Source organism: Bos taurus, chromosome 27 (assembly GCF_002263795.3).
Source record: "Bos taurus isolate L1 Dominette 01449 registration number 42190680 breed Hereford chromosome 27, ARS-UCD2.0, whole genome shotgun sequence".
NCBI classification, from domain to species: domain Eukaryota; kingdom Metazoa; phylum Chordata; class Mammalia; order Artiodactyla; family Bovidae; genus Bos; species Bos taurus.
This window is the reverse complement of record NC_037354.1, coordinates 41,870,616-41,887,583: the sequence shown is the minus strand read 5'-3', so window position 1 is coordinate 41,887,583 and position 16,968 is coordinate 41,870,616. Positions and strand designations below refer to the sequence as shown.

At 47.4% G+C, this 16,968-nt stretch overlaps 1 protein-coding gene and 1 long non-coding RNA gene across 9 annotated transcripts in view; one reads left to right on the top strand and one right to left on the bottom strand.

Moving 5' to 3' along the window:
• The window catches only part of THRB (thyroid hormone receptor beta), a 438,431-nt gene that overhangs the window by 11,011 nt on the left and 410,452 nt on the right, over positions 1 to 16,968 (bottom strand). For all 8 annotated transcript variants that reach the window (XM_005226186.5, XM_015460908.2, XM_024986438.2 and 5 more), the window contains 3 exons: positions 11,863 to 12,010; positions 8,689 to 8,894; positions 3,332 to 3,478 (listed from right to left, as the gene is read on the bottom strand). In XM_005226186.5, the coding sequence (XP_005226243.1) occupies positions 3,332 to 3,478; positions 8,689 to 8,894; positions 11,863 to 12,010 (501 nt within the window). The remainder of the gene's footprint in view (positions 1 to 3,331; positions 3,479 to 8,688; positions 8,895 to 11,862; positions 12,011 to 16,968) is intronic.
• Positions 8,707 to 12,008, top strand: LOC132344077 (uncharacterized). Its single transcript, XR_009493190.1, has 3 exons — positions 8,707 to 8,778; positions 9,839 to 9,903; positions 11,964 to 12,008. It is a non-coding gene; the product is annotated as an uncharacterized lncRNA (long non-coding RNA).

Genomic DNA, 16,968 nt, shown 5'->3' with positions numbered 1-16,968 from the left:
ATAATAAACTTAAAAACTCTGTGAAGAGAAATACCAAAAAATTAGAGTTTGATTTTTTGGAGGGGGAGAATGTTTAATTAAATGCCATTATCAAAGGAGGTTGAAACACTATTAGTTAATGGGTGTTTTTGATGAATTGGGCTAAGATTGACATGCATCACCTTGTTTAATGTTTGCAACGATGCAGTGAGGTAAATATTCTAATTCCAATTTTATTGACAGGTGTGGAAATCCAGGCTCTGAGAGGTTGAGAGACATGCTAGGGGGTCCCTGAGTGGGTGAGGTGAGAGTTGGAAGCCAGCTCTGGAGAGCTCCCTCTCTGAAGGGATTTGGGTGTAAGCTTCCGTAAAGAATGAATATGAAACGACACATAGTTTCTCTCTTTATTAAAGCAGGTTCCAATTCTATTTTGAGAAATGATCTTGGCAACACAACTACTTCAGTTCAGGTGACTACATATGACAAAGCAGTATTTGGAATTACCTTTAAAATATACAGAGTATTTCATATATATATATATATATATATATATATATATATATATATTTTTTTTTTTTTTTTACTAACTCAGCCTACCTGCCTTACTGTTTAATTTCAAATTGCTCTGCTTTTTCTCTATAATAAAAGGCATTTTGTGTTTGGTTCTGGAATCCATTCATGTGAATTCTCCCCTCTACTCATTAAGCAAAATGACTATGATTTGCTTTTATTTAGTTTCTGATTTGTACTCCTCAATTACATCTTGGATTCCTGGGCTCAGGGCCTGGTGGGGAACAGGAGACAGGAACTTGGCTGGCGCCTCCACAGGCAATCGGAAAGCTGGCTGGAGTGGGTGAGCGCTGGCTTCACTGCCTAGGGCAGAGGTCCTGTCTGCAGCCCGCTCACCAACACCTACGGCTTGATGAACACACATCGCAGCCCCGCCTCTGAGGGTCTGTATGTGCCCAAGTTCCCAGGTGATGCCCCTGCACCTGGTTCAGAGACCCGCTCTTGAGAACCATGGACATAGAGTGGCAAAGAGAAATGACTAGTCTGATAAAACCATTGATTTTAGTTGTTTTTAGAGTATATAGACTTGGGCAGGCCCCATCTTTATAGCCAAGTCTGATGATAGATGAAGTAGAAGTTTTCTCTTGAAAAGTTCCTATTTGTGAGTTCACATGTAAGTAAAAGCAGAGTAAAGATTTGTCAAGGGTCTCCAGTGGTTTAAAAACTAGGCCAGATGCCTGTTGTTTAAAGAGGGGTTTACAGTGAGCTTTGTTTCCACATGTGGGCAGACAGTCTCTAAGTCACCCAAGAACCCTCCACTGTGGGGAGGCCCCAGGGGGCCCGCCCGGGGGAGAGGTGGGGGCGCCCACAGACTGGCAGGAGTGCCCGTGCCCTGTGCTCAAGAAACGGTTCTGACGTGCTCTTGGCAGCTCTGCCAGCAGCCATTTCAGAGCTTTCGAAACCCTTGGTTGGTGGCCTGGCATGGGTCTCAGCAGAAAGTTATCCTGAGTTCGATTTGAACAGCAGATGCATCAAACTACCTCTGGCAGAAACTTCCGGTTCTGGGGCCCACCTGGGATCTGGAGCCCACTCCACAGGTAGCTCACGGCCTGCGCCCTTCACAGCCCTCTTTGGGGTTCCAGAGTGTCAAAAGGGACTTCACTGGTGGTTCAGTGGTTAAGACTCTGCACTTCCAATACAGAGGGCTTGGGTTTGATCCCTGGTGGGGAACTAAGATCCCACATGCCACACAGCACCACCAAAAGATTAAAAAAAAAAAGATAGTGTCAAAGGGTAAAGGCCCTCAGGAGACCACAGCACCAGAAACATATGTACCGCTGCTGTCAAAATGGTCTCCCCTCCCTTTTTTTCAATTTGGAGACTACAAAATATCAAGCTTGAAAGAGAGGTGGAATCACGACTTTGAAGCAGGCTTAAACTCCCGAGGGAAGCTTGACGGGAGAAGCGTGCCATACTCGGGCCTGGAAAGTTCCAGGCTGAGCTCTCACCCTTGCCAAGGACACAGAGCACGGTGTGTTTGTTGCTGGTGGCAATGGCTTCTTTTCCTTCATTCACTACATAGCTCTCAGTGGCTGGTGGCCTTAAGCTTTACATTTTCTGGAAAACTTTTTTGGTAGGTATTCCAAGGGGAACACAGGACTGATGGGCTAGCTTGCCTTGTAGGAGTAGCCAACTCCAGTTTTTTCTCAGACGCCAAGGACTGAGGAAAGAGGACACAGCCCAGAGACAGAGGACTAAGAGAGGTTTGGGAAAACAGATTCAACCCAGCACCAAAATCAAGAGCTGACACCGGGAGTGAGAGGAAAGGCGTCCTTGGCACAGACGGGACTGTAGACACACTTTCTAGAGGGCAATTTGGCAACGCATGGAAAGTCCTCAGACGAGCAGCTTAGGTCCTTAAATTCCACTTCTGGGATTTGCACCAGGAAACAGGCTGTTCTGTGAACAGGGCTTAGGCACCAGAACGCTCGTTGCAGAATATTTATATTATTAAAAATCAGATATCCCGTAAAGGCAGATAACCTAAATTATGGGAGATCTGTTCTTTAGAATGGGCCTTCCCAGGTGGCTCAGTGGTAAAGAACCCACCTGCCAATGCAGGAGACGCAAGAGACACGGGTTTAATCTCTGGGTCTGGAAGATCCCCTGGAGGAGGAAATGGCAACCCACTGCAGTATTCTTGCCTGGAGAATCCCAGGTGGGATCTTAGTTCCCTGACCTGGGCTCAAACCTATGCCCCCTGCAGGGGACGTGCCGAATCTCACCACTGGACTGCCAGGGACACCCCTCACCTCACCCCACCCCATTTCACTTATTCTTGAGGATGAAGAAACCACCACAAAGCCAGCCTGCTGGGATATAAAGTGGAAATAATACAGACAGAGACTCAAAGAACAGTGGCCCCGTGCCACACAGGTAGACTTCATCTCTTTGATCTTAATTTTCCCCATCTGTAAAGTGGGCTTAACAAAAGCTATCCTGCCAATCTGTTAGAGACTGGATTTCATGAGGCGGGCTTGAGCACAGCAACCAGGACATCACAATGCCAACTGAGAGGAGGTGAGACTGTCTGGTTCTCCTGGGCCTGGAGTCAGGCAGTGGGGAGGCCCCTTATCAGCCTCACATGGATAAGCTGATGGATGATGACCAACAGAGGAGGCGGGGAAACAGGCGGGACAGTGGCTTGTCATTTCGTGCTGCTGTGGTTTTCATATGACTTTTTATAAGTCCCAACTGATTACAATTAAATTACACATAATACTCAGGAACTCAATGGAACTAATCATGAATATGAACAAAGAAGGAAAAGCAATCTCCTCACCTCACAAAACATAGGCAACTTTTTGGCAAAATCCACCACTCTGGTAATTGCTGGTGTGATGATTTTTGTAAAATGGCTGAAGGCTTCTAAGTCGACCTTTCCACCTTCTGGGGCGTTTACTATCGGTGCCTGTCCGATGTCTTCGGGCTGAGGAGGAGAGACAAGGAGGATTTAAATGAAGACACCGAACAGGTCATTGATCACGGTTCTCCCGCAGCAGGAAATCTCTCCTGAACTGACATATACTGTACGGTTTCCACGTCATTCCGTGAGAGACCGTACAGTTTCCAAGACCTTGAGTTCTCTGAGCAAAGATATATGTTCTTGGTCGTCGCTTTCAAAGGCCCCCGGTGATCACGGTCACAGGGCTGTCGCTGTGGAAAGACACTGAGAGAAAGAGGGAGGAGGAGAAACAAGAATCTCGCTCTGTTTCTGAGTGCATGAAGGGGACCTACGTCTGTGGCTCTGGGTGCCGTGTTCAGAGCAGGGCACACTCTGTGGGTGTCCTCCTGTGGGCGGTGGGAGGGGAGGGGGAGCCCCGCACACAGGACCCAAGGATTCACTCTTGCTTGCGATGCCTTTTGCTTGGGTCCCAGTCTGCCCTCCAGAGGCCAGCCCGAAGCTAGCTCCTCAGCTTGGACCGCAACAGGCTGTGGCCTCTCCTTGTATCTCCTGTGCTCACTGGTGCTCCCTGCCAGCAACAGTCCTCCCCGCTGCCCTTTCTGGTCTTTGCCATGGTAATGACTGTCTTGGGTGGTCCTCACCCAGTCCCTGATGGACAGGTGAGCGAAGGAGTGCCCAGGGAGGTTCAGGACCGTTCCGAGGCCAGGACTAGTCCCTGCTCTTCCAGGAGGCCGTGCCTGGGGTCAGAGGAGCCGACACTGCCTGACGGTGGTGTCCTTTGCCCAGAGTCACGGTGGACATGCAGGGGCGAGGCGGCCAGGCTGGGAGGCGGGAAGAGGGCAGACAGGTCAGGAGGTACGGGCTCCGGGAGCCGGTCCAGCAAAGTCCCACCCCTCACCGCAGAGTGGCTGCTGAGGCCACCGCTGGGGACAGACTGCATCTGCCTCTACAGGCCCCAGACTTGACTGTGCCTCTGAGTGACCCACAGAATTGCCGACTCAATAGGTACCTGTTAGAGAATCTGCCTTTCCATCGGCTCCCCAGGGCACGGGTGCTGCTGGCCTGAGCCTGGGCGCTGAGCAGCAGTGGGCGAGCAGTGACCACGCCCAACCCTGGGGACCCACTTCCTGCTTGGCTTCCCCCGTCGCCCCTGTTGCTGCTCTCGCCTCCTTTTTAGCACAAAGACAAGCAAGGATGGTTCTTTCACTCTCCTACCGCCAGGGCACCAGGTCAGAGGGGTGGCCCAGGCCGTCCAAAGGTGTGACTGGACATGTACAGACTGGGGTCGAGGGCGGGGGGATTTTTTCAATCTGCTGCTGCTGCTAGGTCACTTCAGTCGTGTCCGACTCTGTGCGACCCCATAGACGGCAGCCCACCAGGCTCCCCGTCCCTGGGATTCTCCAGGCAAGAACACTGGAGTGGGTTGCCATTTCCTTCTCCAGTGCATGAAAGTGAAAAGTGAAAGTGAATTTCTCAGTCGTGTCTGACTCCTAGCAACCCCATGGACTGCAGCCCACCAGGCTCCCCGTCCATGGGATTTTCCAATCTACTGCATAGCAAACTATGACAGCAGTGACCTATTTTGGATTCTCCAGGAGGTTCTTTTGTTCTTTCTACTTTTGGGGGACAGCAAGTGGATGGGAAAGAAAGCTGGTTTCTGTCTTGTTTCATATCAGTGACTATGTTTTGGGGCAACTGTCAGCATAGCAAGCCCATGGAAGGCTGCTGGTTCTCCGGATGCAAATGGAATTGATGGGATAATCACAGGTAGGGCTTCCCTCTCTCTCCTGTCTCTATCTCTCTCTTATACTGAGTTAAGGGACAAGGACTTCCCTGATGGCAGAAAGCAAAGAGGGACTAAAGAATCTTTTGATGAGGGTGAAAAAGGAAAGTGAAAAAGCTGACTTAAAACTCAACATTCAGAAGATGAAGATCATGGCATCCGGTCCCATCACTTTATGGCAAAGAGATGGGGAAAAAATGGAAAGAGTCACAGGCTTTATTTTCTTGGGCTCCAAAACCACTGTGGACAGTGACTGCAGCCATGAAATTCAAAGACGCTTGCTCCTGGGAAGAAAAGCTACAACAAACCTAGATTGTGCATTAAAAATCAGAGACACCACTTTGCTGACAAAGGTCCATACAGTCAAAGCTGTGGTGTTTCCAGTAGTCATGTATGGATGTGAAAGTTGGACCATAAAGAAGGCTGAGTGCTGTAGAATTGATGTTTTTAAATTGTGGTACTAGAGAAGACTCTTGAGATTCCCCTGACTCATTTGAAAAGACCCTGATGCTGGGAAAGATTGAAGGCAGGAGAAGGGGATGACAGAGGATGAGATGGTTGGATGGCATCACCGACTTGATAGACATGAGTTTGAGTAAACTCTGGGAGAGAGTGATGGATAGGGAAGCCTGGCGTGCTGCAGTCCATGGGGTCACAAAGAGTTGGACACGACTGGGTGACTGAACAACAACAACAAGGGAAAAGGTACATCAGGAAGTCTGGGGGTGATTATTCCGATGCACACAGCAGCCTGCCACCCTGCAGACCACCTTGCTGGCCTTTCTGATCCCTGCCACTCTGAAATGTGGCCGGGCTCACCTGCGTGTCTGCTTTATAACTCTCTCACAAAGATCAACTAATAAAAGGAAGATGGTAAAAACGTAGAGAGTTGGATACACACATACATAAGGTGATCTTTGTAAGAAATAAAAATAAAATATTATTTAATAACCCCATGAATCGCAGCACGCCAGGCCTCCCTGTCCATCACCGACTCCCGGAGTTCACTCAGCCTCACGTCCATCGAGTCGGTGATGCCATCCAGCTATCTCATCCTCTGTCTTCCCCTTCTCCTCCTGCCCCCAATCCCTCCCAGCATCAGAGTCTTTTCCAAATAGTCAACTCTTCGCATGAGGTGGCCAAAGTACTGGCCTCTTCAAATATTTTTCCAGACAACATGGGCCATCATCACATAAAAATGAATGAAATAATATATGTAGTGGTGTTGTAAGCAAAAAAAGTGGTATTGGCCACACAGGAGATGCAAGTCCTCGTGTATAGAAGCCAGTTCCGTACATGGATACTTATGAAGCAAAGCTGTCTTTAATGAAGGATTTTTAACAGCCTTGCAGGAATAATTCACAACCCCCAAGAGTCACTTTTAATCCTGAGCATAAACACTCAGTCACAACCACCCAGCTGCAGGGAGCATGTGTAAGTGTGTCCAGTGGCTGAGATGGCGGGCTTAGCTGTGGTGTCTCTGAGGGTGTATCCATGGAACTCGATGATCCATTTCACAGATATTTATTGCGCTCAGTTCTGGTTATCTACTGCTGCATAACAAACTCTCTCCAAACCCGAAACACTACTTTTTCATTTAAAACAATGCATTTTCACTGAGTCTCAGAGTTCTGGGTGGTTCTTCAGGGGTCCCTCATGAAATCTCAGCAGAGACTGGTGTCATCTGTAGATGACTCCAGTCACACCACTGGTGCCTGGGTGGGTAGGAAGTCTCTCCACATGGCTGCCTGGGGCTTCCTCCCAGCATGGCGGTCTCAAGGCAGGGGAACTCTCACTCTTTTAGTTTGTTAGGGCAGTTGGCTTCCCTCAGAGACCACATGGCATCCCTCTCCAAAATAACCAACTGGAAACTGCAAGGCTTCTTATGACCCAGCCTTAGGAGTCACTCTGCCCAAATCCGTTGCTTCAAGGAATCACAGCCCAGCCCAGATTCAAGGGAAGAGAGGACTAGATGCTACCACTCCTTGGTGAAGAAAGGGAAAAAGAATTGATTGGCAGTCACCTTAGGGAAAAGCTACCGTCAGCTTCAACCACACATGTGACAGACACTGAAGGTGACAGAGCTGAATGGAACCCTGTCCTTCCCCCAAGGAGATCGGGGGTGGCCCAGGCACAGAAGGGGACTGGCTGACAGAAACAAAGCTCACTGTAGAGACAGACGGGATGATGGAGGCGTTCTGTCTCCCCCAGCATCCCTCGAGGAAAAAATATCCTGGAGAAACAGTTATTTGCATTTGGACCAAGCGGGACAGTTCCTTGAACATATCAAGGATCTAAAAAATATACACTTCACGTCAGCTCCATGACGGGGGGGGAGACAGGTGGGTGAAGCAGTGGCTCTGTAAACATCAACGTCCTGAACAGAACCTTGCGCCTGGGTAACCTTACAGCCTGAAGAAAGTCTACTGGCAAATCATTCTGTGCAATGCCTTTCCTGGTTCTTTCTATAGACGATTGAGAAAAGCATTACAAGCCTTTGAGTTAAAGGTATGGATGTGGCTGTTTTAATCATTAAAATCATGCTATCTTGGCTGAAGACTTGGGCCAAAAACCCAAGTTGGCCGTTTGGCCACTTTATGTTGGGCAAACCTCAGGTGGGACACTGGAAGGCCTGGGGCTTGGTTTGCATACCTGTAAAGCGAGGATGGTGATTCCAGCCTACCTAACCCAAAGTGTCGTGAAGTCCAAAGAAGCAATGGATAGGAAGGCCTTTCACAATGGTTAGTTTTCGTTCCTTTGTTTTTTGACATGGGCCATTTTTAAAGTCTTTATTGAATTTGTTACATTTTTCCTTCCATTTTATGTTTTGATGTTCTGGCCACAAGGCATGTGGGATCCCAGCTCCCTGACCAGGGACTGAACTGCATTCCCTGCATTGAAAGCCCAAGTCCTAAGCCCTGGACCACCATAAAATGCCTAGTTTTATAAAAATGTCAAACATGGATATTCCAAGGGTCTGGAAAGGCCTGTTTTTCTTTACACTCCCCTCCCCCAACCCTACTCCAGATTCTCATCGTCCCCCTGGACCTGACAGCATTTAAAACTCAACGTTTTGACTTCCATTGATGTAAAAATACATTCAATATATGGGTCACTTCTTTATAGGGGTGATTCTAAACGGGATATTTTGGAGTGAGTTTAGGGGATGAAATATGTATATAAATGGGCATCTGAGGGAAGACCTGAGTATAAAAAGGGAGAGCTGGCAGGTAAAGAATTTTGCTAATCAGTTGACCCAGGGCTGGCGTACTTCACAGTAGAAGCAAAGAGCTAACTGCATTAGAATTCAGTGACTCACATGCAGAAGACTGGCCCTGCACTCCCATCAATAACAGGCGGGAGACACCACCATCCCAGGTTCTGAGCACCCAGGGCACAGAGGCAAACAGAAGCGGAAGCGGAAGCGGAAGCAGAAGGGGCGGGGTCTTACCAGGAACTTCCGCTTCTGCTTCCAGTGGCTGCCCTGGGCGTTGGTGGCCACGTGGGCCTCGGTGACGGTCTTGATGAGCTCCCATTCCTGGTCAGTGGGCTCTGGCTTGTGCCCCATGGATCTCTGCAGCTCCTCCCGCCGCCTCTTCTCCCGGTTCTCCTCTATGAGCTTCCTCTTGGCCAGACGCTTGCTGTCGTCTAGGACCACTGCGGGGGGAGAGGGACACAGAGCAGATGCTCTCCAGACAGCTGGCAGACCAGGGCGGGGCTTGAGCGGCTCAGAGGGGGTCACCTCGAGTCCTTTCTCCTTCGGGGCAAACTGCCACCGGCTAGCCATTGTCCACCACAAGCCCCAGCACCAATTCCCCAAAGCCTAGCAAGCTTTCCAAACGAAGGTGGGTGGGGGAGACACACTTGGACACCGGGCATCTTAGCTCCACAGAGGGTGACCCTAAATAAGAATGAAGCAGAGCCAGGTAAAGCCCATCCCACCTAGAGGGTCATAGGTGGGTCTGTCTAGCCAGTCATCTGAGTTCACTCTTAAGGTGTCTGTTCTTCCCCTCAGCCCTAGCCTCCCCAAACGGTTCTTAGTAAGGACTTCAGGTTAAAAAAATTCTGGAGCAGTTAACAGAGGCTGGTATCCCTTTCTCAGAGGGAAAAGGAGTCTTGCTCTTCATTTGTTTACTCAAGGCTGATTGGAGTGGCTAGGAGCTTGGCTAGGCCAAGCTCAGCCCTCACAGATACTTTCTTTGCATTGCTGTATTCCTGGTCAACCCTCAAAGTGTTTAAAGAGCCCAGGCTTTGGAATCTAGAAAGACTGGGGCTTGAATCCTGAGACTACCACATTCTAGCTGTGTGACCAGCTTACTGAGGGTCTCTGAGCTTTTGATTTTTCCAGTATAAAATGGGATCAATAAGACCTACTTTTCAGGGTATCAGTATGATGATGCTGGACACGTGCTCAGTAAATAGAGCCATGAATTGTATCATTTATCCGTGGTCCCCAACCTTTTTGGCACCAGAGACTTACTTTGTGGAAGACACTTTCTTTTTTTCCCTGTGGACTGCAGGTTGGGGGGTGATTTGGATTCACACACATTGCATTTATTGCACATGTCATTTATAATCTAACGCTCCTGCTGGTCTGACAGGTGGTACCAGTTCAGGGCCAGAGGTTGAGGACCCCTGATACGCAAAAGGTAAATCAGAAGTGCAGGTAAGAGCAACCTATACTTCTGTGGTTAATTTCCAAAAGGAAAGCATTTCACCAGACGCTTAGTAGCTCTCAGTGGCACGGAAAGGCTCCGGGCTCATACTACAGAGTCGTAGTGTTTTACCAGTGCTGGATCTCAGCTCTGATCTACTCCAACTCCCTCTTTCACAGAGAAGGAAGAAGGCGATCATGACTTCCCAAAAGTCACACAGCAAGTTAATGGCAGGACCAAGCTAAGACCCAGGACCTCTGACTGCAGTCCTAGAACATCATTGTCCTAGGGCCACTTCCTGAGGAAGGTGTGACCTGCTAGGAAAAGAAAAAATAAAAAAAAAAAAAAGCAGGCATAGCAGAGGAAGGGAACCAAAAGTGCCTGGTGAATCCATAAACAGAATGAGACCCTGATCGTGGAGACGTGGTTGGATCTTTACAGTGAGGGGGGCACTCAGAAATGTGGGCGGGCTGGGTGAGCCCCGTGAAGTCAGCATGGTTCACCCAGTAAAAGGAGGCAAGGAGAGGGCTGTGCTTATAACCCCACCCCCCAAATGCTTCCCTGGTGTCAGGGACCGTGGCAAATTGGACGTGTATTATTCTAGTTGAATCCTAAGATCAGCGATGACTTCACATAAGGGAAACCTGAAGTTAAGTCAGTGGGCACACAGCTAGTAAGTGGCAGGCCCAGGACGCCAACAGTTTTTCTGATTATAAAACCTGAGCTCTTATAATGAATGCCTCACACGCAAGCAAGTTGCACTCAAAATGAATTTCCACCTAGTGTGGATTAACACTGAGTTTTTAAAGCTCATCAACTTTCGCATCTTTAACTTCCAATAAAACAATGCAACGGACATTCAGCAGGTCCCTTCTCTCCACAGAACCTTAGCAGACATTTTGTTGGCAACCGGTAAAAGCCTTTCTGAGACAAAGAACTCAGCCAGAGGTGGGGATTAACCCATGGTTTCCAGCCTCACGCCCTGACACAACCCTCCTCCTTTTTTTCTATATAAAAGATTCCCCTTCTGTCTTCTTTAATGGGCAAACCAAGGACGTTCCAGAGATTTTTGCTGTTGTTCTTAGAGAACTCTGTTTATCACATAAATGTGGCTGTGACTCTTTCCTCTTCATGAGGTCCTCACTGCATTCTTTTTTCCTTCCTCTTTTCTTTAAACTAAAAGTTGAAATCCTTCACCAATGTGCAAAAAATTTATGCCAGAAGAAACTAGTAACCCAGATACCTAGCAAAAGGGAGGGCACACATTCTGAATGGCACGATTCTTATTTCATGATTAGATTAATTAAAGTGACTGGTGTAAATCCCTTGCACAGTGTGGAGAAGAGACCCCGACGGCTAATCTCACTGCCATATGCTGTGGCACTTTGAAAACTGGGGAGGATGACTTCAGCTTGGAATGTTTTTATGGGCTAAAAATATACCAACAACAAAAAGCCAACGGCAGGACGAGTCATGCAATAGGACTCAAGTTCACATTCTTTAGAAATTTCTGAACACGATGTTTTCTGCCAGTGCCCCGACTCCAAAAATGCCCACAAAATAAATTCCTGTCTCTGCTTTTGAAAAAAAAAGAGAATTAGTCCATGCGGTTCTGACCACATGAATGCTGTGTGGAAAATTACACCTCATCAAGGTGGGTGGAAAGACCCCTCATGTGTAACCTCTGTGCGAACAGAGTGTGGCTGCCTGTCCTGCAAGCGTGATGGGGACAGTTTAACCTCTGTCCCTCAGCCATCATCCGGATGCCTCTGGAGTCAGGCGCTGATGGCGAAGGTCGGATGGAAACCGACCAGCCATGGGTGGGAGTGAGGGTCCCTGAAAGGGCTGGGTGCTTGCCCCCTGTCCACAGCATTCCTGCTTTCTTTCCTGCCTGGTTGTTGTCCTTGAGCCACGCTTTCCCCAGTCGCCACTCCCTGAATATGAAGCAAAGGAAGCAAATTGTTACTTACAATCTGTTGCCATGCCAACGTAGATGCATTTTTTAAAGCGACATTCCTGGCACTGATTTCTTGTAACTTTGTCTATGACACACTTTCCTTCATATTTACAGGAATAGGATGGATGGAGATTTTTCTGAATGGTTCTTCTAAAGAAACCCTACATGAAAAAGAAAGACCCAAGACAGCCATTTCAGATTGTCTAGAAATAAAGGCCCTGCCAGCATTTTGCCTCTTCCTACCACGGTGGCTGGTTTTGGACCTCACCTGTATACAGGCCTGTAGCTCTGCCTGTTCCAGTACAGGCAGCTGACCCAAAGTGAATCTAAGTAGGTCTCAATCTGAGGAGAGGGAGAGGTCAGAAGCTGTGGAGCCATCATCTTTTTGGCATTTACTCAAAGCTAACGGGAAAATTGGTGTTCACACTTATGTTTTGCAAACAGTGAGTCATATAAATAAATTATATTATTTCATTTTATAGAATGCCACAGTGTCAAAGTCTCTCAATCGTGTCTGTTTCTTTGCCACCACAGGGACTGTAGCCCACCAAGCTCCTCTGTCCACAGGATTCTCCAGGCAAGAACACTGGAGTGGGTTGCCATGCCCTCCTGCAGGGGATCTTCCCCACGCAGGGGATCTTCCCCACTCAGGGATTGAACTTGGGTCTTCTGCCTTGTAGGCAGATTCTTTACCGTCTGAGCCAAGCTTTGAAGAGGTTTGCTCTTTATACTGGAGAACAAAAAAGCTAGATACTTGTGATGCTCTGTGAATTAGTAATATTAATTATCTAGTATTTAAATGCATGTGTTAACTGCCTTTAGAGATTTAGTTTAATTCTGGTTTTTGACTCTTGAGATGGCCGTGACCAGCTCAGATAGCCCTTAAAACAATAGTCACTGGGGAGGAGAAAATTCCAAATTCTTTACCAAATTTTCCCCAAAGCTCGAGGCATTGGACTTCTCCTTTTCTAGCACCCTGTTTCTCCAGGGTCTATAGACACTTGCCCTAAAGTTCAGTGTTTCTTCCTCTCAAGGCACAGGAGAGGGCCACCTGAGGAAAGAAGGAGGTTCCAGGCCTAGGTGACTTATGTAACACCCTCAAGGCGGTGTCCCATGAGAACCCTTTCTGGACATGGTACTCAAGTCGTAACAGCAGGAAAGCACTCCTTGTGAGTGGCGCGGCGCAGAGTGCTGCAGACAAGTGCCACGGCCTCCGACTCTCCCACAACCTTCTGAGGTAGGCACTCTTAATATCTCCACTGCGGGGATTAAAAACTAAGCCTCAGATAGGTTCAATCACTTGCCCCAAATCACATGGCAAGTACACGCTGGAACTGGAACCTGGGAATTGGACTGCAAGTCTTACTTATTTAACTGCTCATATGATATAAACTTAGTCCAGTTTTACTGTATTATTTAAATGTTTTAGATGAACATACTATAAACTGTCCTTTCTCACCCACTCTCAAAAAACCACATCGTTGTATGTTTTAGTATATATTAGCAAGGCACAACAGGTTTTAAAGGACGTTGCCTGTTAAAGCTTAAAGGAACCTCCAACTTGGTTGCATAAATTGGACTTAGATGCCAGCTGATCTAGTGAAAGTCGCTCAGTTGTGTCCGACTCTTTGCGACCCCAAGGACTATCCAGTGCATGGAATTCTCCAGGCCAGAACACTGGAGTGGGTAGCCATTCCCTTCTCCAGGGGATCTTCCCAACCCAGGGATCGAACCCAGGTCTCCCGCATTGCAGGCAGATTCTTTACCAGCTGATCCACCAGGATTAAGCCCAAATTGTAATTATCCCATTTAACCGGCCCTGGCTTTGATTATGTACATATACCATCTGCATATTCCTCACTCAGACCAGGAACTCTTCTTTACAAGGAAAAGGTCTGAGGAAGGACTTTCCATCGGGCAAAGCAGAATAACACGGAGGAATGGCGGACCGAGACTCAGGGACTCGGCGTCAGGGCACGTGTGCTCATCCCTGGTCACTTCTATTACTCAAGTCCTAACAGAAGAGCTGTCGTATTATATTTGGCTCTGCATCCTTAAACACTGAGCCCATTAGTTTGAATGACGTTGACGAACTGTCATAAGAGTCCCGAAAGCACACATGGGGCAGCGGCTGACATGTGTTTCCTGGGTGTCCATGGTGGGCTGTCCTGCCAGGCTTGGACGTCAGGGCCTGCAGAGGGAAACAAGCTTCCCCGCCTGCCCCCTCCACCCTGTACTCCTCCCTCCACCCCCCACCCCTACCCTTCGAGGGTTGCACTCGCTTGAAAGGCAGAAGAAACAGAGATGCTAGCAAGAAGTCAGATGTCATAGGCAGGGAGGAGGGCCACTGGCTGGCATCCTCCTTCTGGTTTCCCTAGAGGTGGCAACACTGAAGGCCGGGGCCTCCACGAGCATGCTGACCGCTGCTCTGAAGTTGGGAGACTGTTGCCCCTGAAGTCAGGAGACCCTTCCTCCCTCATCTGCTCACACTGGCTCGTGTCCTGGGGCGGGGCCCACGGAGGAGTCAGACAGGAGCAGGGAGGGGACGAGGTGATGAACCAGAAGCAGACGTAATGAGCATTTTTCCAAAAAGGCTTCTCTGGGAACCTTTAGAAGGAATGAATGAAATAACTGATGCATGGCTTATTTTGAAAAAAAAAAAAAAAAGTTGAGGTAGCACGCTGTGCCATTCTTAGTGCCATCTTTTCTGTGGCTCATCTCGCTGCTTCTTCTTGGGCACTTCATGGACCAGATCATTTTTAAGGCTCAGGCTTCCCCTGAGGCATGATAGAAGCAAATTTTGACACATGATGAAGGAACACTTCATTTGAATAAATGTCCAAGATGGTAGCTTCCATAATTTTAAAAAGGGAGAAACATCAACTTTTGCGAGTGAACTTGGATAGAAAATATTTACTTATAAAAAAATCTTTTTGAGACAAAAGAGATGTCTCAGGGACAGAGTAAGGACATATCTTTCACTGATGAGTTGCTGGTGAGCAGAGGTTTTGCTTTTATAAATTGACATTAGGCACGTTTCTCTGCATTTTGAGAAGAACTGAATCCATTTCTTAGTGGTCCAGATGATGCCGTAATCAGCGCTAAAAAGTGATTTATTGTAGGAGCATAAACTTTCTTTCTACAAAAGATGCATGAAAACTGGCCTATCCCAACGGACGGAACATCTGATCTGGAAGATTTCCACTGTCTTCCAGGCAAAAACAGGAAGAAAAGAGTCCCTCGGCACACTGTGAGTAGTGGGTAGAAATACTTGTAAATTATAGGTTTGAATAAACAAGATTTGAAATGCAACTTTTTTCATTTTTGGCCACTTTTAAAAGCCCTGTTTCATTTGAACATCTCTTTTGCTTTTTTTCCAAGATGCTCTGTCCTTATGTTAAGTGATCTGTGTAACTGCCCTTGGGTTTCCCAGGTGACATAAGAGACATGGGTTCGAACCCTGGGTCAGGGAAGATTCCCTGGAGAAGGGCATGGAACCCACTCCGGAATTCTTGCCTGGAAAATTCCATGGACAGAGAAGCCTGGCAGGCTGCAGTCCATGGGGTCACAAAGAGTCAGACACAACTGAATGACTAAACAGCAAACAGCAGCAGTGAGCATCAAGTCCTCTGCAAGGTACATTGGGTTTTTAGAGTCACTTTGGGAAGCTGAATGTTAAATGGAATTTTCATTAGAGTCGCTCCTAGAATTCAAAATTTGCCATTAAAAACTGATTTGAGAGAATCTCAACACTGCATAATCAGGTAGGTAAAAGCCTTCTTAACTGGGGCTAATTTAGAAAAAAAACCCATTTGAATCGCTGAGCTTTTGGAATGAGGGAAAGCATCTACAGAAATGGTTTTAGCAGTTTCAAACAAAGCCCATAAAATTGGCCTTTCAAGAGACAGTCTGCAAGTTTCCCAATTCATAAGCAGCCACAACTTATTTGTAAATAATGTCATCAAACTCCTTATGATATTATTTTCATAGATGTAATAGCAACCTTTAGCCCAATCTTTGTTAAAAGGTTACAAATTCTAGATCAAAGGGGTCTGGATGAATGAGAGCAATATTATATCACATTCCCAAAAAAGAGTCTTGCCTTGAGACCTTAAAAATGACCTCTTTTCACTGGATATATCATCTTAACACTTTAGCAGGCTACATGTTTCCTAATTTTGTGCACAGAAAGAAGGGAGTTTGCATGGAAAATCTTCCACGAGGGAAATGACACCCATCAGTATGAACCAAGCTAACACGTTGAATTTGGGGGTCTAGGGTCAAAGGTTAGGAGAAAAGGAGGTAGTTGGAGGAAGGGAAGGAGAGGAGAGGTGGTGAGGTAGGTGATGAATGAGGAAGACTGACTTATGAATTTTAATATGATTTTTGCTGCAAAGTTTGTGATCATTTCATTTAAAATAAGGTAAATAAAACGTTCAACAACAAAATTAAAGTCTTTCTCTGACTTACTACCTCTTTTATTTTTATTTATTTATTTTTTCACTACCTCTTTTATAAAACATCAGCTGAATGCCCTGGGTTAAGCTCTGTTTACCTTTACAGTGAACTTTACCTCCTGGCTTCCCTGGTGGCTCAGATGATAAAGCGTCTGCCTGCAGTGCGGGAGACCCGGGTTCGATCCCTGGGTCGGGAAGATCCCCTGGAGAAGGAAATGGCAATCCACTCCAGTACTCTTGCCTGGAAAATTCCATGGACGGAGGAGCCTGGTAGGCTACAGTCCATGGGGTCACACAGAGTCGGACACGACTGAGCAACTTCACTCACGTATCTCCTAGGCTAGGTTGTTGGACCAAAACGTGTTTGCCAGAAACTCAACGTCATGTTGATAATGAAGATGTAAGTCTGCAAATTCAGGGTCACTTTCCTCAAGCACACTGACTGTTGTTTGCCGGCGTATTCTTGTCCAGTGTCTCCTGCAGGTGAGTCTGGAGAGGATGTGATTACTGAGGGACAACCAGCGTTCACCCAGGGACTGCAGCCTGTGCCAACAGCCGGTTTGGACAGTTTCAGCACAGAATTGAACCTAAGCAGCCTCAAAGATAGTCCCTAATGGAGCCCTGGAAAGTGAGCATATTCAGTCGGGTTCACACTGGCTAAC